Source organism: Mytilus galloprovincialis, chromosome 3 (genome assembly GCF_965363235.1).
Source record: "Mytilus galloprovincialis chromosome 3, xbMytGall1.hap1.1, whole genome shotgun sequence".
NCBI lineage: Eukaryota > Metazoa > Mollusca > Bivalvia > Mytilida > Mytilidae > Mytilus > Mytilus galloprovincialis.
The window spans coordinates 14,948,978-14,976,533 of record NC_134840.1 but is presented as its reverse complement, the minus strand read 5'-3'; the positions used below and the strand labels follow the sequence as shown (position 1 = coordinate 14,976,533).

Here is a 27,556-nt window from a genome sequence, read left to right as displayed (position 1 = left end):
ACATTTTTTTGAAAATAATTACCGAGTAATGGCTGTTTCTTCCAGAGGAATAAATATTCGGAAATAACCTATTGTCTGCAATACAAGTTATATCCTCATTGTTGTTAGGCAGGTTTATTCCAGTAGGAGGTTCAATGACAGTTTCCTTCTGTTAAGTAAAATAAACATTCAACACATTTTAGAGAAAGGCCAATTTTGAAGGTACGATAAAAGTTATGACAATAAAGGAATTGGAAGATATGTTTTAGAATCATTCCAGGTTCTGATTGTGACCACGTTTTCATTCTATATATCCTATATATGTTTTGTCGTTTTCATAGCAACTAATTCTGGTATTTCGTACATGTATCTGCAACTTATATGGGTAATTTGTTTGGACGTTTATTTTGAAATTGACACTGATTTTTTAGTGTGAGTATTTTATATACGTGATCTTCTCGCTGCGCTGAAGACCCATTGGCTGTTTTGGACTGTTTTTCTGCTTATTAACCAGGTTGTTGTCTCTTTTAAAAAATCCCCGTTTCGACTCTCAATTTTATTGATGTCAATAGAAAAGTCCTCACGTATAAACTATGATATTCTTATCTAAATTTCTCAGTGACTTTGTGAGTGACAAATCAGCATACCTACATTGTACTTATTCAATACCACATCAACATTAACATTTGTTTATGCATGTTGCTACTTGATATCACTTTTCACATGTAAAGGGCATAGCATACAAAGCATAGCATGGTATAAATATGTAATCACTTGGTATAGCTACTATTCTCCAACATAATAGCTTAACAACAATAAGGAGTGAAATGGTTTGGCTTGTAAACTTATTTGAAGATCGTGTCATGCTGATCATTTTGCTTTTTCAATTTTAATGTCCCTCTGGTATCTTTCGCTCCTCCTTTAATCTATCTCTTATAGTTTTTTTTAGTCTTATTCAAAGAACACAAAAGATGATATTTAAAGGGCAATAACTCCAATAAGTAGTTATATTACGATTGTAGCATTTCAACTCAATTGTAGATCTTTTCTTGTTGATGTAAAATTGCCCTCTTTATGTCTTTTTACAATTTTCAAGATAATAGGTAAAAATAAAAATAAAATGTGCATTTGATGGTAAACCCGAGAAGAAGATGACTGACAGTTTTGGCGTACATATACAGTATGTAGATCTCATCATTTTGAACATAGATATTGGAAGATGTGGTATGAGACAACTCTCCATCCAAGTAAAATTTTCTCAATGTATAGTGGGTTTTAAAATAAAAGACTAAACGAACATTTTACCCCTTTGTTATATTTGTAGACATGTCGGTTGCAAAGCGAGGTCATTGAACACATTTGTAAAACCACATACCCTTTTGATGATTGTGGCCAAGTTCGTTAAATTTGGCACATTAACCCCAGAGAAGATGATCTTTGAAAAAATCAACGGACGATAGACGATGACAGACGACGTACGACAAGTTAGTGATTGGAAAAGCTCACATTGCTCTTTCGTGCTAAGTGAGATTTTAAGAACACAACAAAGTCTTAATGTATGTATTTGATATAATGTACTTACACTTAGACTATAAAGAATAGGTGTCCATTTTTCACTATCTCGCCTAAGGAATTTCCATTCAGTCTATTAATATAGCAAAGTAAAGATATATATTTATCATGTTCTTTATTGATTGATATTTCAAAACATTACAAATCAAGACATATGCTAAGTAGATGTCTGAGAAAAAAACATATCAAGATAACTGTTAGAAAAGATACAAAAATTGTAATTGTATTTCACGTCAATCATTTGATTATTTACCTATATTACTACATTGAGAAAATATTCATAAATTTAACTACAGAAAAAAAAAATATTTCTTTTATATAATTATTTTAACATACTGGCGATACTCACCTTTCGTGGTTGATACTGCTGTTCACCAATAGGGGTTCGGAATGTAGGTATATTCTAAAATAATAATTTTTACACCATTTAATGTACAAAAGACACCTAATAATACATACATGGCTGCTTATGAGAAGGAACGATAAAGCCACTCTCATCGAATTTTGTCTAATGCTTAGTTCGTTTCTGTGTGTGTTACATTTCAATGTTGTGTCGTCATTCTCATGTATTTAATGCGTTTCCCTCGGTTTTGGTTTATGAACCGGATTTGTTTTTTTCTATCGATTTATGAGTTTTGAACATCGGTATAATACTGTTGCCTTTATTTGCTCCTATGCATTTAAAAAATAAATGAGATGAAATGTTATGTCTATCAAGTAAACACTTTTGGATTCCCCAAAAACGTTTATTATATTATCAGTTTTAAACGTTATCATGAATATTGAAATCAAATGCCCGTCTTTTTTTTAATGTCAAACTGCATAAACTACCTCTTTCACTTAATCATTATTTAGATAGGAGCAGATGACTATTTTTCTTCAAGACGGCTTATTGAAATAAATGAATGTGGGTGAAATATCTTAATTGGTAAGGACATGAATTATATCTTGTTTTGGACAAAATATCTGTAAATGGTAATTTTTCTGTGTTGTGTCGTGTGTTCTGTTGTTTATCTGTTTGTCTTTTTCATTTTTAGCCATGGCGTTGTCAGTTTATTTTCGATTTATGAGTTTGACTGTCCCTTTGGTATCTTTCGTCCCTCTATTAATTCAAATATATCCCTTTAACGGATTTTTGATTGGTGTTAATGGCTCCTTTCAGAATTTTTGGTTGTATCTTGGCGGTCAGTTTGTATTGAGATAATGATGGAGGAAGCCTTTATGCTTGAGAGAACCATCGTTCCTCGGCAGGAAAAACATATCAGTGATGATTTCGCAGGGACATCATAATTGTCAAAATATATCATCCTATATTTAAACCACAAAACAAATATCACTTTAAAAAATTAAATTCGAATATTACTTTCTGGTCAATAAATGGACAAAATAAAAAAATCTCAAACTTCTCCTCTAACACATGCTAGTTGTCATTGTATCATATTCATGATTACTCTCAAAACATTAATTTAAACTCATTTTCTGTTGATCATAGTATAGTTTCGATTTATTTCGACTTCACGAAATCCTATTAATCCAATGTATAATTCGACATGGATATATGTATTTACTTTTGTATAATACAAGATGTATGGAAATTAAAATACTCACAAAAGGAAAATGCCTAAAATTAATTTAATAGACACGATGAGAGGAACGTTAATAATTTAGTACCAATAATATCAATCATATACTTGACGTGCGTTTCTTCTATATAAAGACTCTCAAAATTAAGGTTCATTTGGAGTAATTTATAAATCGTTGTTGGCTTAATGCATGTGACAAATGGAGGATAAGGCATATCTTTGTTTAACTTTTTAAAAATATTTGTCCACTTACAATACTTTGAGAACTTTTTAAACAAACATGTTCGTTCTTAGGTACGTGTACATCAGGTCTCATTATAAATTTCTTTGATGTTATGTTAGTCGCAGTGTGAATATTAAAGAAAAAGAATTTGCAATTACAAACAAAGAAAAGATTGCTTCAAAAATTTAATAGGGATTTTTTTTTAAATCTTTAAGTGATTTTTTGGTGTCCAACGCGTTTCGTAAAATTTATATATTTTCCCCATTTCTGGCAAACAGCATTTTAATTAGACTTATTAACTTACTTACAAAACAATACCGTTATCTCAGTCATGTAGGATTTTTGTGTTTGTAAATAATTTTTTTAATTTAATAGCCATTTCTGTTAAGGGGTTAGTGTCCAACGCGTTTAGTGAAGTTTGTTATATTGTTTTTGAATTCTGGCAAAAAATAATCAATTAAACTTATTACACCAGTTGCAACAAAACAATGTTATTTTTTAGTTCATCTTTTACCCATATTATATGCCAAATAAAGGCAACAGTAGTATACCGCTGTTGAAAACTCATAAATCCATGGACAAAAAACAAAATCGGGGTAACAAACTAATCTCCACTAAAGTCTTACGTTTCCAATTGTCTTGAAATTAAAGGCAAAAACAGTATTAGAAAATCAAAATATTTTAGATAAGAATTAGTATGATCGGGACTAAATCATACTAACACTGAACTTATTTGCTACCCCCATTCATAGGTATTTTTTTATGTTAACTCATTTTTAGACATCACACTTCCCTTGATGCACCGAGGAACATTAAAGAAATTTTATTAACAGCTATATTGTGTTCTGAAGACAGAGACACGCCTTGTGGATATTTTCATCGCAATAACCACTAAATCGTGTTGACACAAAGTCAATTATATGCAATAATCCTAAAATCAATTGAACTCTTAAGTTACTGAAGTCATGGAATCCAATGATCCATACAAAACAAGGCATATTTCTTTTGGTAAAGAAGTTTTAAAATGTTGCATAAATTATTACATATAGTACACTTTACCGTTTTGCTTATATTACTTGTAGAGAATAACATAAGAGGCTTTTAATACCCCCGTAAATCCCAACAAACAAAATACGTGTAAAAGATTTTTAATATGCAAATAGATTATTAATTTCTAGATGAATATATTTCGGTAAATACATGTACATTTGTTTATTTTACACATAGCAGTTTAAATCAATTGAAATGATAAATGCATGTTAATGAAATGTCAGAAGTGTCAAATTTGAATATCAGTCGTTAAATTTAGTTGTCTAGAGAAATCGAATTTGGTAAACAACAGTATTAATTGCCGAGTGTAAACTATCTTCTGGAATTGCGTCAATCGATCCACTATCTGCACATCCATGATTGTCGTGCCCTTTTTCCTCACAATAATTATCTTCAATTTCGTTTTTAGTCTATAATTCAAAATATTTGTTTTAAATACTTGGACTGAAAGGCATGGGATAACTTACATGAGAGATACGATTAAATAGAAAATGCGCCAAAGTTATTTTCTCTAGAAAAAGACATACGATAAGTACACCACTTGTTTTTACGAACAATTAGTTTTAAAAGTATAAATGTGATTTTATGAACTTGAGTTTCGTATACAAAATTTATTAATTTGTCAATCAACGGTTGTTCAAGCCCAGTAGCAGTAGTAACACACAATGGAGATAACTTCTAACCTCTCATCAAATATGTCAGAATCTGTCAGGAAAACGGTTCTAGGACAGTATGTAGAACTGTCATCCTGACACCTTTTAGACAGTTCTAGCTAGAACAGTTCTAAACAAGAACTGATTTGGTCAGTTCTATCTAGAAATGATTTGTTCAGTTCTACCTAGAACAATTTTAGACAGTTCTGCTGACAGTTCTACGGTTAAAACTGATTTAAACAGTTCTGCTGACAGTTCTACGACTAGAACTGATTTGGACAGAACAGTTTCAGACAGTTCTACCTAAAACTGATTCTGACAGTTATAATAAGAACAATTCTCGGATAGAACTGTTCTAGGTAGAACTATTCTAGGTAGAACTGTTTTATACCAGTTTATAACAGTTCATTGACAGATTATCCTGACAGTTCTAATGAGAGGCTAGAAGTGATATCCACTGTATTAAAAGCTAACACCAATTGTTTTGGAATATCTTCAAGTAGTTAGACCCTTATCTGTAAAACGCAAATAAATATGAACATTTGAAAGCTTAGGATCAAAGTCCTAAGATAGAATGCAAAACGAAAGATTAGTAATGTTATTCGCGAGGAATAACATAAGAGATTATTATTCAAGTCTTCAACCGTAAATCATAACAAACTTTATAAATGTATACGCTTTTCATATTCCACACAATAACTGGTTTACCGAGTTTAAACTGTCCCCTGGAATAGTTTGATCCGATTCACCATCTGCATTACCAGCCTTACTAAGCCCTCTTCCTTCATTCTGAGTGTTGTTATGCAAACTAGTTCGATTACTGGCTTTAATTTCTTCTCCAGTCTATAGATCAAAGTTGTTTTGTATAAATACGACTTATAAATGCATAGCAATATTTGAGAAGTGACCTACATCAGCTTAACAACAGGCTTTGGAACGAGGAAAAGTATTTAATTCGATAGCTTAAAATAAAATAGTTCTAAAATAGATTAATAAAAAGCTTTTACTTTGCCTGGAAATTTTAAGAAAGCGCTGGCTTCAAAATAATAAATGTAACACACATTTACATTAAAATCAAAATTTGAATGAAAATAGTATGCACTTTCCATCCTCGCTTATTTTAAAATTAATTATAAAATGATGAAAATAAGTTAAAATATGTTTTAAGATTACCTTAAATTGATATCAAAATATATTGCAAACAAAAGCTTACTTTTGGTAATAGGGAATTCTCATACGGCCCGCTATGATGACTAGCAGTCAAACAATTATAACAACTTTCTTCCTGTAAAAATCCAAATGTTTATTGTAATACAATTATAATAGTTTATCTATATGTTTCAGTGGTTGCATATTATATTTGAGAATATGAATGATTCAGAATACTATCGTATGAATATGAAAACCTTCTATATCCATAACTGTATCTTAAAAATAAGAAGATGTGGTATGTGTGCCAATGAGACAACTCTCCATCCAAGTCACAATGTACAAGCAGTAAACCGTTATAAGTCAAAGAAGGCCTTCAATGTGTAGGCCCTGCTCACATCGAACAGCAAGCTATAAAGGGTCCCACTTGATATTAATCGAAAGTTGTATTAGCTACTGTTTTAACGGATTGTCGTTCTTATAACGATAAGACGTATTTTTACCCCAGAGAACATAAATTCTTAGTTGAAATGACTCATATTTTATCATTTATGCGTTTTGTATTGGATCGCCAATTGTAACATATGAGCAATGTTTTCGTTAGGTTAACATTAGGACTGAGATAGAAAAATATCTCCATAACCCAACTGAGTAGTCCCGATTGTATTTACATCTAAGAAGAGCAACCCCTACAAAAATGACCCTAGTCTTAATTTTCAAATTGCAGGCAGATGCATATATATACTTTAATTTACACAATTTCATTTTAACTTTTGTATATGTTGTGCTGGCATAAACAAACTCATCATAGATACCAGGACTGAAATTTAAAAGATTCCCCTCACTATGAATATACCATTGTGTTATGATTTTCATTATAAGTATGGCAAATTCTTAATAAAACAAAATTACTACCGTCTTAAATTAGTATGGAGCTTTAATTATTTTTTTTGTGTATTTAATGATACGCTTTCAAATAGCCCAAGTTGAAGGTCACTCTAAAACATTTAATACATATACTTCGCTTATAGGAGAACGACTCTTTCTTTTCTGTAGGGATAAGAGAAAATCATGTAAATTCTATGTAGTTATTTCTTTTACAAGCTATGTAACTTTAAGTGACACTTTTTATAAAGAGAGGTGAGATGTTTAGCTAGCTATAACACAAGGTTTAATCTATAATTTTTCACATTAAAAAATGCATGTAACAGGTCAGGAATGTGACAGTAATGATAAATGCGTTTGATGTGTTGGAGCTTTGGATTTTGCCATTTGATTAGGGACTTTTCATTTTGAATTTTCCTCGGAGTTCAGCATTTGTATAATTTTACTTCTGTGGAGATTAAGAAATCTTCACTTTTTCGAAACTTTACACTGTAATTGTAAAGTCCAAACCAAAAATGACTAAGTTGGATGCGAAATATATACCGAACTACTTGTTGTTGCATTGTGAGCCATTAATGTCATTTCATACATTTGTACCTCAGTCATTGTAATCAGGAGTTCGGTATTTTTGTGACTTTACGTTTTTTTTACGGAAATGTGCATTGAAATGCCGTCATTGAGTTAACGTGGCCTGATTCGAGGTTTCAAACATTGTTCTTTATTTTTTGCGTACAGAACTATTTTTTTTATGTCGAATATTAACTCCATATCTGTATACTTCCTCATTTATAAATGGAAATATTTCGTGCCAGAGATAACTACATGTAGTTCTGTAGATGCATCTTTCGACAAAATCGCTATTAAAACTGCATATTTATAGACCGTTCAAATAAGAAATAAAGCAGAAAAACTGCACCCTACTTTTACAAAGTTTTGATAAGCAGGTTCCAAAAACAAACCCAACGTTTTACTGAAGTTTTATAATGTAGGCTATAATGTTTTGTTGGTATGGGCATGGAACATTCAGTGAACGCGCGTATCATTCCTTACAGTTTATTAAAATATAAGATGGAAACATGAACCAAATTTTAAAATGCAGCAATTTTATAATTAATGAAACACTTGCCTGACACTGACTGCAACATTGACTGTCTGTACTTTTAACACTACTTTCAATTGAGTTTGATAGCTGATTTTTTACTTTAACAGACTCAAAGCAAGTATATGATTTATCTGATCCAGTACTATCTTTACTGTCTGTACTGATTGTGCTTCTGCCAATTCTTGCAAAATAAAATGAAAATCATTTAAATATTATATTATATTTGTTCTAGGAAGTCAGAAAAATGTTATAACCAGTAAAATTTGATCTTACTTTTTTTGTTTTTAAATTGCTCTAGTGTATTGATACTTAAAAAATTACCTTGCGGATAATTCAAAAAGGAAAGTCACTAATCAAATAACAAAAATAAAAGATAAAAACACACCAAACGAACAGTACAGGACTGGGTTGCACAAAGGTCTTTTAAATTTAAACGTGGTTTAAAGTTAAACAGTACTTAAAATTAGAATTCTCAATTAGTTAAAGAAGACTTTAAAAACCGTTGCACAAAGCGTATTTAGTCCCACGTTTAACTAAATGTAAATTAAAATGATAATTCGTACTTAAACTATGTTTCATATGTAAAAAATGGTGGATTTAACCTGGTTTTATAGCTAGATACACCTCTCAATTGTATGACAGTAGTATACAATTCCAATATATTGACCATAATGAGTGAACAAAACAAACAAACATAAAAGGTAAAAATGTCAAAAATAAGGATACAGCTGTCAACGTTGTGTTATCATCACATGCAAGAAAAAAATACAAAAGGCACACGGACAAATAAACAAAGGCAAAAACGAAAGACAAGAATACAGAAATATCATAGAAAAATAGCACAATTACGGGATGTATAAGTACAGAGGCAAGTCATATGTAACAAGAAACATAAATAGGTATACAGGAAAATCATATTATCAACAATAAAAGACAAGAATAAAAAAAAAAAAAAACTAAAAAGTAATATTCATAAAGACAAATAAAAGAAAAATATAACACGCTATTTATATGATAAACAACGTCAGTGTACCTATAATCTGAACTTCAAGACCATAATTTATTATTTGTGAAGTTATACGGAATATTTATCAACAAGGTCTTAGTACTTCCGATGAACTTTTTGTTAGAAACTTCAGAGGTTCATCAACTTTCTGCTCAGACACTGGTGACGTTTACCAAAGTTTTATTGTTGCTGCATGCTCTTGAATAGTGAATAAGTTGAAAATTTATATCCCATATGCACGTGAAGTTGATATGTTGCTACTAAGGTGGTAAAATTGATGATTTCAAAATCGTCTCATTTGTCATAAATTTGGGCAATGAGATGAGCCTGTATGTCAAATTCGAGGTGTAAGTCTATTGTTTCTTTAATTTCTAGTTCTGGGGTATATATTGATGAAACTCTATCAGAGAAGTTTGTATTGTTAATTGAAAGAGCATCATCAATCTATATGTAGGACTCAAATCTATAGTGGGTTCCAAATCTATGGCAGATTCCTAATCTATGGCAGATTTTTTTACAATCCTAATCTATGGCACTTTGTGAAATAAACATTTCATAATGGTCAACCAAAATGAAATGTAAGTGATGAATTCATATACCTTGATTGGTTATCAAAGGTACCATGATTATAATTTAATACACAAGACGCGCGCAAGACTCGTCAGTGACGCTCAAATAAAAAAAGTTGTAAAGCCAAACAAATACAAAGTTGAAGAGCATTGAGGACCAAATACGGCTAAGTTAATCTATTCCTGGGATAAGAAAATCCTTAGTTTTTCGAAAAATTAAAATTTTTGTAACAGGAAATTTATTAAAATGACCATATAATTGATATTCATGACAACACCGAAATGCTGACTACTGGGCTGGTGATACCCATGAAACGTCCACCAGAAGTGGTATCGACCCAATGCAGACTTCAAGATTGAAATGATGTGCCCCGAAAACATCTTCCTTATTTATCGACGATTTACAACTTAATACCCGGTTATTACATTTTTCACTTTATAAACTTTGCCAGCAATAGTCATTACAATATTTTCTATAACTCCTTTCTCTAAATTTTTGGTCCTCAATGCTCTTCTTTTTTTGGCTTTTTAAAAAAATAATTTATTCGAGCGTCACTGATGAGTCTTCAAAAGACGAAACGCTCGTCTGGCGTAATATGAAATTTTAATCCTGGTATCTATGATGAGTTTATTTTGATAATACAAACGGCCCTTTGAAAGTCGATTGTAGGTTACTATATTCAACCGGACTTTTTATTGGACGTAGATTTTAGGAACGGAGGTCAATATGAGTTAAACAGTTTAAACAATAATAAAAAAAAATCACAACAGATTAACTTTTGTTACATACCACATCGACGTGATTAATGGTGATATTTTAATTATTTTCCTGAATCGCATGGACATTTCTTAAATATTCATTTCTAATTATACAAATTCTTAATTTCAATTAAACCTTGAAAAGAGATTTAGAATGACTTACGTTTGAGCATGGTTGACATCTGAAATGAATGAAAAATATTATCGTTGTTTTAAAAACACAAATTTATAGAAAATAGTGTTCATTGATTAAATTATAAAACAATATGTAAAGAGAACATCATTATTTGTACATTCAAAGATAATCGTTTCGTCACCAAAGTAGTATTAAAGTATAAATGTAAGAATTAAGTCCATATTCAGGTCAAATCTGTTTCCAGTTCAATGTTGCGTTGTTATGCCGTGTCATATTTGTTTATCTCAAAATTATTAAGCCAAAAAGTCACCGGGGAAAGATCTTTTGCTGTCCAAGACATCAATGCAAGCTATACTTTATTGTAGTGTAACATGGGTAGGCATAATAATCGTTATTAATTTTACCCGCGCGATAAAATGACACGAATATAATGCTTACTCACTTTAAAACTATAATAAAGTATAGCTTACATCAATTATTTAGATTCTGATTAGGACAATTAAGGTAATTTCTATGTCCGATGTTTATAAGTGTAGAGTGTATTTGTATGCTCCTCCATGAACCTTCTTTTTTTGTTTGTAAACAAGCAAACTGCTGGCAATGTTGTTTTTTTTAACGTGAGGAGTTTTGAACATGTCGTATCTAGGTCAAATATATCAATTTCGAATTGCAACACATTACAGTCATAATAAATGAATAAGAAACAATATGTGAAGTCTATAATAGTTTGGAAGTGTTTTAGGTTAAAGAAATATATTAAATGCATACGAATTTGATAAAATTCATAATTCTGCAGTAGTCAATATACGCATATTCAAAGAAATTTTATTGGATTTAGAGCATGGGTTTATTCACAAAGCGAAAGAAGCACGTCATATTAGAAAATGACTTTTGCATTAAAGTTAAATCGATGACGGTGACTGCAATTAACAGCCAATACTTAAAAAATTATGGAAATAGGAGCCTACATATTTCTTGCAATAAAAATAAATTGTGAAACAGAAATGTATACGTTTTATATTTCAGTCAGTAATTAGTCTTAATATCTATGTTTCAAACATTTACATCAAAGAAACAGTTTAGGAGTGAGATTATTCAACAAATAAAATATTCATAATATTTGAATATTGAATCATTACATAGTTTTTCAGAAACGATTTGAGGTTGTTCGTCAAATGAGTTACAAACCATTAAGGCTACATGTTTATATAGATTTAAGTTTTCTTATAATCGGGTCATTAGGTTTTTTGTCAATCCAAATTATTTTCTTGAGTTTTTTTTTGTTTTATATAACTTCAGCATAGTAGAATTAAGATTTGATATATTTAAAGGATCGAATAAACAAGAGGCCACACATTTGAGTGCATGGCAGCATAAAATACGGATGTGAATAAAGGACAAATATTTGAGGCTACACAAAGAGCATGATATGTGCGAGGGTCATAATATAACGATAGACAAATTTGGTGGAAGACACGGATTTGAGACTGAACATCAATTTAACGATGGACATAGAATTTTGGTTTGGTGACATAGATTTGAGACTTTAAAGAAACTTGAATTTTACATATGTATATAATTCCAACCATATGGAGAAAAGCCATCATATGTCCAATCTTGAAGGACCCGTTATCAGATCTCCGAGTACCAATGAACTACAGAGGTATAAGTCTATTGTCGTGCACTAGCAAATTGTATAGTTCTTTTATTAATCAACGGCTCGTCAGTCACCTTGATAATAATGATATTCTTGCCGACGAACAAAATGGGTTTAGAAAAAACAGATCGTGTGAAGACCATATATTTACTTTGAATAGTGTTATAAGAAATAATAAATCAGTATTTGTGGCATTCATCGATCTTAAGAAATGCTTTGATTTTATTGACAGGGATATGATGTTATACAAACTTTTGCTGAACAAAATTGATGGGAAGTTATACAACTCTGTCAAAAGTATATACCAAAGTTCTGAGTCCTGTGTTCGTATAAACGGTAAACTAACATCGTGGTTCTGCTGTAAAACTGGTGTGAAACAGGGAGATAATTTATCACCGACATTGTTCTCCATATTTATAAACGATCTTGTACAAGAGATTAATGACCTTAATCTTGGTGTAGACTTACTTGAAACGAAGTTATCATTATTATTGTATGCGGATGATATAGCGTTAGTTGCAAAGTCGGCTGAGGATCTTCAGTGTATGCTGAATACACTTCACCAATGGTGTAAACGTTGGAGGGTGTTAATCAATACAGATAAATCTAAGTGTATTCATTTCAGAAAACCAAGAACCAAAGAAACTAATTTCGAATTTACAATTGGTAAAAACAAACTGGAGAAGGTTGAAAATTACAAATATTTAGGGATTACATTCAGTCATAACGGAAATTTCAAAACCAATGTCGAAAATTTGTCGAAAGGCGGTGGAAGAGCACTAGGAACAATCATAGCTAAAATTCACAACAATAAAGACTTCGGATTCAATGCCTACGAAAAACTGTATTACTCGTGTGTAGTTCCAATCTTAGATTACGCCTCAAGTGTCTGGGGATACCGAAAATTTCAAACAATAGACAATATTCAAAACCGTACAATACGATATTTTCTTGGTGTTCACCGTTTTGCGCCTACTCTCGCCTTACATGGTGATGTTGGATGGATCCCTAGCCAGTTTCGAAGATGGACAAACATGGTGAGGTATTGGAACAGACTAGTCAAGTTTGAAGATGATCGCATAACGAAGATCGCTTTTAATGCAGACTATAACCGTTGCACCGACAATTGGTGTAGCGAATTGAAGGACATTTTCTGTAAACTTAATCTAGAACATTATTTTGATTCAAAAACAGCTGTTAATTTGAAAACTGTAGAAATGAACATTCAGCAACTTTATTCAAACATATGGAATGACAATATACAACAAGTACCAAAACTTCGTACCTATGTAACTTTCAAATCTGCCTTTAATCAGGAACTGTATATAAAACTAAACTTAACCAAAGTCGAACGCTCGCATTTAGCACAATTCAGGTGTGGAATATTACCTCTGAGGATAGAAACAGGACGATATATAGGTGAAAGACCAGAAGAAAGACTTTGCAAATTTTGCACTGCAGACGTGTCAGAAACTGAAACTCATTTTTTACTAGACTGTACATTCTATTCTGATATACGAGAACATGTTTTTGGTGAACTTTTGTTAACTACTTCCTTTGTTTCTATGAACATTAATGAAAAACTTATTTTTTTTAAATATTAGCCATACTCGAAAACTAGCCAAATACATTGTACAGGCATATTCTAATAGACGAAATTTTGTTTACAAATAGCTTAATATCTATATATTTTTATTTTAAAATTAATTAAAGGTTAACTTTCGTCAACAAAAAGATAATTTCATGAATAATTTGTTATTTTGAAGAACGTGATATATTGTTTTAAAATTACTTAATTTCATTTGAGGTGACTTATAGGTCCATTGGGCCGGGTGTATTAATATTTATCATATATTGTATATTTATAATCTGTACATATTTACACATGTCACTATAATAAATAATTTACTTACTATACAACCACAATTGATCCGATACGTACAATAACCAAAAGAATAATTGACACATTATCGACATGGACATTAATTTACTGATATTGCAATTCTACAATGGCATGGTTTTTTTCTGAAGTTATTAACGTTTTTTTACACTGAATAGATATTCGATTTTAGCTTTTGTATATGTTAGTCTTAAAAACATGATTTATTATACAAATATTGCTTTCGTGAAAAGTCAATATTCAAAATTATTAAATAAGGAAAAGTTATTTTCTTCAAGGTCGATAGGTCTGTCGTTTCTCTTAGATCTGTACTTAGTATTGTTATGCGTTTACTTTTCTACATTGGCTAGAGGTATAGGGGGAGGGTTGAGATCTCACAAACATGTTTAACCCCGCCGCATTTTTGCGCCTGTCCCAAGTCAGGAGCCTCTGGCCTTTGTTAGTCTTGTAATATTTTAGTTTTAGTTTCTTGTGTACAATTTGGAAATTAATATGGCGTTCATTATCACTGAACTAGTATATATTTGTTTAGGGGCCAGTTGAAGGACACCTCCGGGTGCGGGAATTTCTCGCTACATTGAAGACCTGTTGGTGACCTTCTGCTGTTGTTTTTTTCTATGGTCGGGTTGTTGTCTCTTTGGCACATTCCCCATTTCCATTCTCAATTTGATTAGTGTCTTTTGCGTTTTTTGTTAACGTTTCTAGGTGCCCTCTATCGATCTAATGAGTTGAGCACCTTGAAAATGAATTTTTATAGAGCTGTCTCATTGATAACCATACTTCCTCTTTTTATTTTGATATCTTACGTATATCTTTAAACTTTGTACCGATTATGTGTTTTTTTAAGAAGTGAATGGTGAAACTACCTGAAGACGCCATTTTTTCTCTAGATTTCAGTCGGTCTAGTACATAACGGCAGTCGTATCATATGTCTCATAGTGAAACAGAAGCTGACAAAATGACCTTAAACATAGAAAGAAAGATAATATGGTAAAATAAATACACATGAAAAGTCTTTAATATATCTCTTTTTAATTTCTGACATTATTTGTCTGATTTGAGAAACATACATAAATACGAAGCTTTAGACGCAAATTTACACACTACAGTCATTCAATTCACACAATAAAGTACTAATAATATAAAAGAATAATCCATTTATAGCTTGCTGTTCCGTGTAAGCCAAGGCACCGTGTTGAAGACTGTTCTTTAACCTATAATGGTTTTCCTTTTCAAATTGTGACTTCGATGAGGAGCTGTCTCATAGACATTCATACCACAGCTTCTTATATCAATAAATCACGTCAAATTAAATGGTACACCCTATCAAGTTGAAGGCCGTATGGAGACCTATAGTTGCTAATTTCTGTATCATTTGGTCCTTTGTATGAAAATTGTTCAATTGGAAATCACACCACATTTTCTTTTTTACATATAAATTATTCAAAGGGTTTTCTACGTCAAGTATATGTATACTTAATATAATTAAAATCCCGAAGTAATGAATGAACTATTGCAGTTTTTATAACCACTTGTTCAATATTTTACCCGCATACAGATTCTTCAATGTACAATTGAGCATTGAAAAAGGGAAAATGTCTACTAGCAGTTCCTGCCATGCCAGCTCCAGACTACATTTAAACTGATTGAAAACTGTTGTCTTCATCATATGAAAATCAAGCAAAATCTCACATTCATTACTTGAATCTGACATTGGTCTCCGGGAATATATAGATGGTATACAATCTTAGTTTTTGAAAAACTTTAAACTATCTCCCGTTATGACATGCAAGAAAACCTCAGTTTGAAATTGTATTATAGGGAAATCCTGGATTGCAGAAATTTATTTATATTCAATATACTCTATTTTGACTTTTGTAACTTTATTCTTAAAGTTGCATTGACGTCATGGAAATCCCCAACTTTTTCTTTATGTAAATAACAAAAGGAGATATTATTTATTTGTATCGCATTCAACCTAAGTAAATTAAATGCCATTGAATTGCGCATTTTTAAATAGGTAAAAAACGTGGTGGAAATCATTACCGATTCTAAATAAAATATCTTAGTGATTAAAAGCATAATTACAAAAATATATTAAACCTTCGACCAAATCGTACTTTATATTCCGAACTCAAATAAACTTCTTTGAGATAATCTAACACGCAGTACATAGGTTCACCTTTTTTGTTTGTTTGATCTATACTTTTTTTAAAGTATTGTTTTGATTATTATATAACATAACATTTGGCTGAACTTGTGAGTTATTTACAGCATTCACAATGGTATCAAAAATTTCAAACAATGAAATAATGTTTTCATGACCCCAATTTCACATGCAAAGCTATGATACTGTAAATTATTTTGTTTTTGAGATTTCTTGGGTATTGACAATCCCGAATTGGATTACAATGTCCATTTAATAAACAACATATTATCTGATATTTTAACAGAGAAAAAAATCCAACACTTGAAAAGTTATGTGCGTCTAAAGAGATTTTCTTGATATTCCTTGATCAGGAACGGCCTCAATCTTCAACATTCGAAAACACGGAATGTATATATACCAAGACAAGTTAAGAGGTAATGAAAATGATGGCCCGATTCATGTCAGCTAATAATACATGGGTTAAATGTATCCGTTTCTGTAGGCAAACAAATGAAAATATAAACTTTCAAAATAATGACTTGTAGGAAAGGGAAAGAGAAATAGTATTTTCATGATGATGAAAGAAATCTCGTCTGATAGACAAAACCAAATTTAAACAGTAATTACACCTATGTATGTATTTAACGGGTAAAAACTATAATCCTACCTTCATGAAACCTGCTCTAGTACTCTTATTCTAGGAAGTAATTAAAGCTATAATTACTCGGTGCAATTGGTCTTAAACTGTTCTAAGTAAAGTTTTGAAATATCATTTATTGTTTTAAATGAGCTATTATATAATTTTTTAACACATCATTTGTTCTTAGCCAGGTAAATTTATTTAAGAGATTATTATTTTATGCATTTCATATAGCGAACTAAATGTTCATTCCCATACAACTTTAAAATTAATAGAAAGATACCTTGGTTTGTAAAACAGCAATATTATTTCACTATATCAAGACGTTCTTATAATCCGAATATATTTCTATCCATTTTGGCTCACAACAAACAAGATTTGTATATATAATAAAGAGCATAGATTGAAATCTTTCAAAATTCAATAACCATTTTTTTCGAATAAAAATACGCTTTTTTTCTGATAACTATAAAATGAAATGTTATATTCATTTATCATTTACCATATGTTAAATCAAATACCATTGCATGTTTTTCAATGAGCATACTTTTACTTACATACTGTACTAGTGACCTAATACGGTATACATGGGGTCAGTAAATTCCATATGGGGTGAGAGCAAAGCTCGAATCCCCATATGAAATTTACTGACCCTATATATACCGTATTAAGTGACTAGTGCACTATGTAACGAATTTATCTTACCGACTATCTTAACATGTTGCATTAGTCTAGTGACCTACCATAGTGAGCAAGTCTTCAATACCGTTATCATTAAGAAACTATACTTCCATTGATCATTAAAAAACCAATGCCAACAATAACCACTTGTTAGCTTTAAATTTATTTCAATCATTCATTGTCTGTTGAAACTTTCAAGATTATTTTTCTCAGTACCGGTTTGCTTTTATAAAGGGACGTAACACCCCTACTAACCGTGTATTGGCTCATGAATATATTTGTTAATTAACGCAAATATATTTACTCAATGAAATTTGCTATCTAATAAAAAGTAAACTGCAAAAAATCTTATTATCATTCAAACGAATGTGTTTTGTACTATTTTATTTAACGATCAACGTGCAGTGAAAATGAATTTCTTGACCAATCATATCAATGTGTTCCATAATATGCAAATCATATAAGATTTATCACACATTCGACTTAATCGGTACTATATGCTCAGAACTCAATTAATCAAATTTTAAATCTTAACAATTCACAAGTACACTTTTGAATGATTAAGACTTTTGTATTCATTTTTCAGAACCTATAGATTACACACGGCTGTACTTATTTTTATTGCTGAACTTTCATTAGCCTTAACGATTGTATGAAAAGTTTAAAACTATGACACATTGCTGTCAATGTACATATCTCAAGCTATGCAATAGTAATTTTTTGCCGAGAAATAAGTATTCTCAAGTGATAACCAAGCAGTCGAGAAAGATACCAGAATTATCTATCATACTTGATGAGAGCACAGGATACGTGGGTCGATTTCTTTGACGTTCGAAATTAATCAATTAAAGTTACATCGCTGTTGAAGGAATCCTATGTATATACGCCCTATACACTTGATAGAATATTTTGATAAACTACTACGAAAAACAAATAGGAAAGTGAAATATTTTACGAAAGTTTTCTTCGTCATTTACATAGAATTTCATTAGTAATGTATCAATAAATATATAATTGACAGACAAAAGGAAAAGGATGTAAGCTAGAACAGGTCCCATTACAGCTCTCAATAATAATTAAAATTGTATGAATAACAACAACTGAATGACATTACCATTGATGTATGGTGTTATTTCATCTTCCATCATATTGCAATATCTTATAATAAAATTAAAAATGGAAATTGGGAATTTGCCAAAGAGACAATTACCTGAGCAATAGACAGGAAACAGCTAAAGGCCACCAATTGGTCTTCAATACAGCAAGAAAATCCCGCGCCCTTAGACGGGCATCAAATGTGTGATCTTAGCAATGTTTGGGACCAACATGTCACTTCAGACAGAAGCATGGCAAACAGGGACAGGAATATTCACACCATACGCAAAGAACAAGAAAAAATGCTGGAAACGCAACATTACAATCAACAAAGGTGTGTTGTTTTATTATAGACAGCCCAGTAGTCAGCATTTTTGTGTTATAAAATCATTCAGGGAATTTGATAGCTAAAATTTCGGTCTCTATTAAAACATTTTTTAAAATTAGGGGGCGATGTGGGTTTAAACTAGTTTAGTAGAAACCTGAACCGTAATCAAATATCTATCAGTGAATATCAGTTTTGGAAATTAATTCAGTCTAAATCTAATAAAAATCAAACAAGTAAAATTTCAAATTTACCGACTGCAAGTTCCATATCCTTCACTTCATGATATATGAGGATGCTTAAACTTTAATGTAAGTGGATCTACCTCGAAGAAGATTTCACACAGCGTAATTTCCAGAATTTGTTTTTTTGTTTTGCATCATTGTTCTTTGTACTACGATGGAAAGGTTTTCTATTAACATAAGATATTTATAAACATTTTATTGTGCAAGGTGTCAATGTAATAACAATAAGTATTGCCTCAAACTAAAAATAAGCATTATAAAGACAAATTACGAGATGAAATGATAGTAAATTTTTGACATTTTCGAACTATTTTTCACACAGCGTAATTTCCAGAATTTTGTTCTTGTTTTGCATCCTTGTTATTTGGAGATCTTTGTGATATGGTGGAAAGTTGTTTGTTTTTATTTACGTAAGGTATTCCAATACATTTTATCGTGCAAAGTGTCAATGAAATAACAAAGGATTATCTATGATTGCCTCAAACTAAAAATAAGCAAATTGATGTTCATCCCACAAATTACAAGATGAAACGATAGGAAGTTTTTGACATTTTTACCTATTATGTGTATTTGTTTTGTTCACACATCGTTATCAATACAATATAACTTGATGCGACTGTCATACAATGTTTAGCTACCTTTAAACCCAGGTTCAATGCACAAATGACTACATAAGGAAATGCTTGTACAAAGTCAGAAATATGACAGTTGTTATCTATTCGCTTGATGTATTTGAGCCTTTGATTTTACCATTTGATAAGGGACTTTCCTTTTTGAAATTTCCTTGGAGTTCAGTATCTTTGGGATTTTAATTTTTACTGCACTGCAATAAATTTATTAGATACCTTTTAAAGCAATAAGAGAAGATTAAGAAGATAATTCATAAACTTGTAAATTTAATAAATGTATCATTTAAATGTATCATATGACAGTTGTTGTCCATTCCATTTGATTAGGGACTTACCGTTTTCAATTTTCCTCGGAGTTCAGTATTTTTGTAATTTTACTTTTTCATTACTAATAGCACTTTTGTAAGTGTTTACAGGAAATTTGTGTGTATATACATACATTTGTAGTGATTATCAATAAGGGCTGTGTCGATTGTCTTTTTTTAAACTTCGCCATTAATAATAATCCTTTAAAGTAAACAAATCATACATGTGTATGCGTCGCTAGCTAATCTAAATTTCCAACAGTAAACTCACGTGTTACGTAATTCAAGATTCAAACACAGTTATCCCTGAAATGGCCTGTGACCTTTTTGCTGTCTAGATTATGTTGAAATTTTAATTATATTGGTGAATATTTCATTATCTGATTAACATTAAAAACACGTCTGTAGTATGACTTGACATAATGAATTTTCAAAAGATGTTTCGTTAACAATTGTTGCATGGTAAGAGATATCAACGCAACATATGTTGGTAATATTACCAGTGATACAATTAAAAGTATAACGTTTTTTTAGCTTTATTTTTCAGTCGATTTTTTTATTCATTCTAAGAAGTACAAAAATCACATTTAGCAAATAAGTTAATGCCGTCACCATCAGGAAGCGATTGAGTTAATTCTTCAATAAAAATAGTCTCTCAATTTTGATTTTTGACATTGTAAACGTGTTTAAATTCTATACTTTATCAGTTCGTTACAAAATAATGAATCTCGAATCTATCCATTGGTTGAAACTACACCATGCTACTTATTTGTTTAGTAATTAACGTTTTTTAGATAGGTCATCATGTCATAATTGCCGAATTTCTGTAAGATTAACCTTACTTCATTATCTAAATTACTTAGTATTCTATTAACGAAAAGGTTTGGAAACATTGTAACCCATATCCAAAAATCTAACTGAAAAAATTCAATTATTTGAACATGATAATCATTCAAATAAATATTAGCTGTAAAATATATGTTGAAAAAAATCCTTTTCTGTAGGAAATAAAAAAAAAAATTTGCGGCATTAAAAAGACAAAAACTCTTCGTCTGATCTTAGAAAAACAAACTTAAATAATAATTAAACTGAAGTATGTGTTCTTTGTGTAAAAAATAGAATCCTACCTTAATGAAATCCCCAAGTATTCTTATTCCCGGAAGTAATTAAAAGTCATAATCACTCGGTGCAATTGGTCTTTAACTATTCACTGTAGAGTTTTGTAAAAACATTTACTGTTTGAATTATCTATTCTTTAAATTTTTAATATAATTTTTTCTTAGCCAGAGAATTAAATTTTCATTCCAATGCCGCTTTAAATTTAATACCAAAATACTTTGATTTGCATAATGTGATAAAAGTCAAAAATGAAAAATATATTCGATATTAATTTACATATAGAAAAATAGAAATAAGCATTCTTTTTTATGTAAACAGATATAGGAAGATGTGATGTGAGTGCCAATGAGACAACTCTCCATCCAAATAACAATTTATAAAAGTAAACCATTATAGTTCAATGTACGGCCTTCAACACGGAGCCTTGGCTCACACCGAACAACAAGCTATAAAGGGCCCCAAAATTGAAAAACGTATACTTTAAAACTATTACGTTCACCTTAGCACATCAATTATCATATATTGATTTTGTAATTTCTTTCCCGATGGTAAAATTTCTTACACCGAATGCATCATAACGATCCACCAATGACTAGTGGAAACAAACATCGCTTTCTTTAATACTTTTTTATGCATGAATATGCGTGTAACGTCCAATGGCAAATATAACTATCATATCTACATATAACTCGTTGATGTAATGTGAATATGAATACGAGTGCTGTAGATTACACGTCGGAATGAATCTAATAATTAACAGGCAAAATAATAAAGTTTGAAGAAGAACATGTCAACGTATCGTACATGTTTTTTTTTGATAACGCACATTTGTTAAACTGTTTTAAGCAGATTCTTTAAAAAACATAATTATATACACACTTGTAAACAAAACATAGAATATAAAAGACATCCATAGATAGACATAAGGTCGTTCACAATATACGAGCTTCTGTTTAAAAAGCAGGAAAACAAACAATCCTAGTCAAGTAATATTTGTATCAGATTATTCAGAGGGCTATACATCTGAACACTAATGGTGATATAAGACATACGAAGGGCTAAAGGTTTGTTTGACTTGTCCAAAAATTGGTTGTTTCTCATCAGGTTATATGGCTTCCTAAAAAAGTGCCACGATATAACCAAGAGAACAAAAAGTGGCGTAAAGCACACACAATCATTAAACCGATTTTTTACTTCACGATGTATCTGCATTTAGATATTCTTCGATTATATGTTAGCGTCTGTAAAATAAGTAAAATATGTATGCATTTTGAATATTTATATTTTTAAGAGTTGTAGCAATCATTGCATATACTGGGAGACCCTCCGTTATCGTAGCTCCGCAGTGCATACTTCATTTCGGGATGTATTGAAATGTATCACTAACGTAGTTACAAAAGTATTTATAGGGACAATCCTCACCCAACACAAAGGGAGTTCTGTCTGTAACTGTCAATTTAAAAAAAAAAATGCAACAGTAGTATACCGCTGATCGAAACTCATAAATCGATTGGGAAAAAACAAATCTAGGTTATAAACAAAAACTGAAAGAAACGCATCAAATATAAGAGGAGAACAAAGACACAACAGAAACACAACATTAAAATGTACCGTACACAGAAACGAACTATAATATAACAATGGCCATTTTCCTGACTTGGTACAGGACCTTGTTTTGTGGCATGCCAAACCTCCCGCCTTTATGGCAATGTTAAATATAACATTAAAATGTCAACATTACATGACAGTACTTCAATACAAATAATTGCTGTATAGGTTTTAAAAATTTCAATAAAAACAACACATCAAGACCAAATGAGAGAAATGATTTGTACTCATGTATTATAGTCTATATGAATTGGCTAAATTCATTGACATTGTAAATAATTTTCTCTAATTCTTCTTCAATTTATCCCTTTCTGCAACCATTGTATAAAAAATTTTAATCAACGTGTGGTTCGTTTGATCTCAGTACTTCATTGGTTAAAATCCGATTATGACGTCGAATGTTCTTGCTTTCCTCTGAAATTCCTATTGTGACGGCATGAAAAAAAGGCGACCATGCCTGGTGACGTCACATAGAAATAACACATATTTTTGCAGATCATTCGAAAAGAAGGAATACATTTGCCTGCATAGTGTTAGAAAATCATTAGAGAAACAGATTTTACCACCAAATCTCGTGTAATACGATATTTATCAACTCTCGACAGTTATATTTTAAATATTTAAAACGCTCGGACAAGCCTCGCGTTTTAAATTTGAAAATTTAACTGTCTCGAGTGGATAAAAAATATAAAACAACACATTAAATAATTTATTGCGTCCGAAGCACTCGTATTACTCTCGATGCAGTGGTAGAATCTATATATATATAACTGTTGATTAAAAATACATTAAATAACAGTGTATTTTCAAGGCTTTTTAATCTACGTAAATGGTTTCCCAAAGCAATCATTGTTTAACGTCATTGGGGTAAATGAACCAACCCAAGGAAAATTGTTCAGCATTTCAGAACAATACAAAACTTTTAACCATTTCTAAAGTCTAATTGATCCGTATGACTTAAAGAATGGATATAGTTGTTTGTTTTATAGCGAACTACACAAGCGATGCTTTGGTGCATTTTTCGATGGCCAAAAGAGGTTTAAAGAATTTGTAAGTGTCCTTATTACAAATTTCATCATCAAAATGATCACAAGTGCACTTGCTAGGTGACCAGTATGTTGTTGATGCGCAGGTTTGAAAAACCAATTTTCCATTCGAACACTGATAAAACTTAGTACAGTCATTTTTGTCTGGAAAGTATGCTTCACTTTGTGGATCATCCGTGCAATCAGGAACACAATCTATAAAACAGAAAATGTGGATGTAATTGACTCTCTGTCTCTCTTCCTGTATAATACATGTATAGTATTACGTCGAAAATAAATGATCAATAGTTAATGACAATAACAATCAAAACCAAGGAGTAAACAAAGAGTCACAAATCCAAAGGACATTTACATCAACAGTTATAAATAATAATTAAGAAACAACACAAACTCCACTAAAAACCGGGGCTGAAATCAGGTGCTCCGGAAGAGTAAGCATTTCCTGCACCGTATACGGCACCCGTCGTGTTATTTCTTTGTTTAGTTCGGTAATGATGGCAGGTTATTATGACTGCGGAAGAATATCAGATATGATATTTGTCATAATGGCCAATCTTATTGTTGAATTAAACATGAAAAACAAAGACCGACTGTATCCCGAATCATTCATACTTCAAATCCAATGGTTTTGATTTTTTTTTATAGTTATCTTAATATATTACCCTGTGAAACAAATGAATGCATGAATCCGAGAGTTTATCTAAATTTGCATATTCTAATATTTTATCAGCTTAGCAAAGAAAATGCAAGAATGAGATCTAAAGGAGTTGTTTTGCATTTACTCTTAATCTTATTTTTGTCTCTAGAAAACTACATTATTTTTCCCTATATTTATAGTCCTTGGTGTGATCGCAGTCAACAACTGAAATTGAAAACTGATATGTTAAAACGGACCCACTGACATTTTTTTGTGTTAGGCAATTGCGGGTCCATAATTATCAGGTGTTGAAAATGGTCAATGTAATACCAGTACTTACCACCTTCACATACAGGTATACGGGTCGTAGATGTCAAGTTAGCAGCAAGTCCCTGATCCGTCATTAGTGGAACACAAGATATAGTCATATTTCCAGAAAACCAAGATGCAGGAATTATCGCGTCAGCTGAGACAGTGGTGCCACTTTCCTGATGATTGTCGCTACATACATTCATGTTAGGTATCATACGTGATGATCCCCCATCGTTCACAAACAAGGCCAAAGAGCTGGCCACGCAAGTTTTTATCATTTCACAATGAACATGAATACTGTCATTAATTCGTGTAACACTGTGCTGTAGCTGTGGATCTATTATAAAAATAAAGAAAATAAAAAGGCTTGCTTTCAACATTTTCAAGTGCTTATTTAAAGTAATTCATTATATTATTATTGCCCTGGGAACAGGAGGTCGTTGGTTGTATACGATTTTACTTTTTTCTGCGTCTATATATTTATTTTAACACATGGACTTTAGTTTAAGAGTTACAACAGAGTAATCGGCTAGGATTCAGACTAATGTGTCTAAAATTGGTTTTACATCTGCAAATTTACCTTTTTGCGTTTTTTTGTCTTTGCGTAGTCAGTTTGTCTTTGACTTATGAGTTGAAATACCCATTTGGTATCTACCGCCCTATTTTGCCATGTTAACAAGCACGTAAACATCTGACTAGGTATGCCAGGCCAAATCAAAAAGCAAGGTTCATATTCACAACAAATTAATCTGTTATCGCCCAAATGTTCATGAAACTATTGCTGCAGGGCCTTTGACATCATCTTTATCCTTCTCATCATAGGATAATGAAGTATCACAACTTTACTAATCATAATACTCAGCTTACATACTGCAGTAAACTATCACATTTGCGTGTTCTAGCCATACAGTGTGTTGTGATTTTCGAAAGAGAAAATAAAGAGAGAAAATAATAGTATGAAGACATAACTAGAAATAGGACAGAACACTTTGTTTACATTGACAACTTTGTAATATCACATTTTAGGAGAAATTGTACCAGTAAATATCAAAGGTACCAGGATTATAATTTTCAAAGTTGTTTTCCGTTTGTTTGGTGTGTTTGAACTTTACATGTTCTTATTTGACAAATAACTTTCCGTTTTGAAATTTCTTGAGTGCGGTATTTGATGTGTTTGAACTTTAGAAGTTGCCATTTGATAAAGAACTTTCCGTTTGGAAATTTCCTTGAGAAAATGATGAGAAAAAACCCCAATGTGAAGACATAAATAGAAAGAGGACAGAAAACTTTGTAGCATAAAGTAAGAAACGATAACTTTGTTATATTTCAATTGCTGGTGATAACACCTTTTATAATAAATTGTACCATTTCAGAAACTTGAAAGTTGTTTTCCGTTCGTTTAATGTGTTTGAACCATATATGTTTCCATTTGATAAAAAATTTCCGCTTTGAAATTTCCTTGAGGTCGGTTTTATGAAATATTATATATTTTTGCCATGATTCCTGTACGACATCAGGAAAGAAGAAATAGTTCTAAAACCGTGTTATTTATTACAAATTATTTGTGTATCACTTTTCTTTTGTTTCTTCTTATGTGCATACCTTTTAATTTTATTTCAAATTCGCTAGACGAAACGTTTCCGTCATCATATTCTATCGTGATCTCGTAAATCCCAACACTATCACATGTAGCTTTTCCCTTCATGAAACGTAATTGTTGGTCAGTTCTTGAGGAGTTGAAGTTGATTATCCAACCCCCATTTTGTTGCTCAAACTCATCAGATGAAACATTGACTGAAAAACCTTGAAGTACACTCAAATATTGAGACGACAACTGTCTGACATGTATACCTGTCGGACTACTGGTAAATTTCTGTGTATAAGGAATACACATTTGTTCTCCTACCCTTGCAATAGAGATATCGTTTTCACATTTATCTAAAACGACAAAAAAGTTAAGTTTTAACAGGTTGATATAAACATCTTCTTCCCTCTAAACAAGGAAGAGAGAGAGAGAGAGAAAGAGAGAAAGTGAGGCATTCGTACAGCCTAAAACTCACCCATTGATCCTAAAAAGCAGATGCCAACAATAACAACTTGTTGGGTTTAAATGTGTTTTATCAATTTATTTCAATCTTAATAATCAATTTCTTCGTCTATTGAAACCTTTACGATTTTTTTCTCAGTGACGTTTTGTTTTTATAAAGGGACGTTACTCCACTACTAACCGTGTATGAAATAAGCCCCGCCGCCCTACTAACCTAATATGAAATATACAAGGTCTCCGCGAGGACGCTTTTAATTAATCACATTCCTAGAAATGTATAGGAGGTAAGATAAATAATGATACACATATTATTGAATACATGAATCTTGACAGCTACAATATAGATTATGAGACTATTTTCATAGTATTCAATCATATTTGATGAATAAACAGACACAACAAGAAGCGATTTAAAAAAAAAACAACACTTGTTGATACAATTTCTACATTACAAATTAGCATACTTCACTGTATTCGTAACTTCATACTATATTT

The 27,556-nt window shown here is 31.3% G+C and overlaps 2 protein-coding genes and 1 long non-coding RNA gene across 4 annotated transcripts in view; all 3 read right to left on the bottom strand.

Moving 5' to 3' along the window:
* Positions 1-7,700, bottom strand: part of LOC143066216 (uncharacterized) — a 300,444-nt gene extending 292,744 nt beyond the window's left edge. Inside the window, exons 1-6 of the mRNA XM_076239215.1 lie at positions 7,692-7,700; positions 6,274-6,345; positions 5,769-5,903; positions 1,901-1,954; positions 1,562-1,624; positions 23-148 (exon numbers count right to left, since the gene is read on the bottom strand). Of these exons, the coding sequence (XP_076095330.1) occupies positions 23-148; positions 1,562-1,624; positions 1,901-1,954; positions 5,769-5,903; positions 6,274-6,345; positions 7,692-7,700 (459 nt within the window). The remainder of the gene's footprint in view (positions 1-22; positions 149-1,561; positions 1,625-1,900; positions 1,955-5,768; positions 5,904-6,273; positions 6,346-7,691) is intronic.
* A 519-nt stretch (positions 7,701-8,219) lies between these two features.
* LOC143067248 (uncharacterized) lies at positions 8,220-16,179 on the bottom strand. Of its 2 annotated transcripts, XR_012975893.1 has the most exons (4): positions 15,772-16,179; positions 15,090-15,186; positions 10,694-10,712; positions 8,220-8,377 (listed from the first exon to the last, which is right to left on the bottom strand). It is a non-coding gene; the product is annotated as an uncharacterized LOC143067248 (long non-coding RNA). The 2 variants fall into 2 exon arrangements; XR_012975892.1 differs by lacking the exon at positions 15,772-16,179 and having other exon boundaries at positions 15,090-15,763.
* Positions 16,180-23,088: 6,909 nt separating this feature from the next.
* The window catches only part of LOC143067247 (uncharacterized), a 31,344-nt gene continuing 26,876 nt past the window's right edge, over positions 23,089-27,556 (bottom strand). The window contains exons 10-12 of the mRNA XM_076240355.1: positions 26,617-26,952; positions 25,043-25,351; positions 23,089-24,260 (exon numbers count right to left, since the gene is read on the bottom strand). Of these exons, the coding sequence (XP_076096470.1) occupies positions 24,013-24,260; positions 25,043-25,351; positions 26,617-26,952 (893 nt within the window). The 3' untranslated portion in view covers positions 23,089-24,012. The remainder of the gene's footprint in view (positions 24,261-25,042; positions 25,352-26,616; positions 26,953-27,556) is intronic.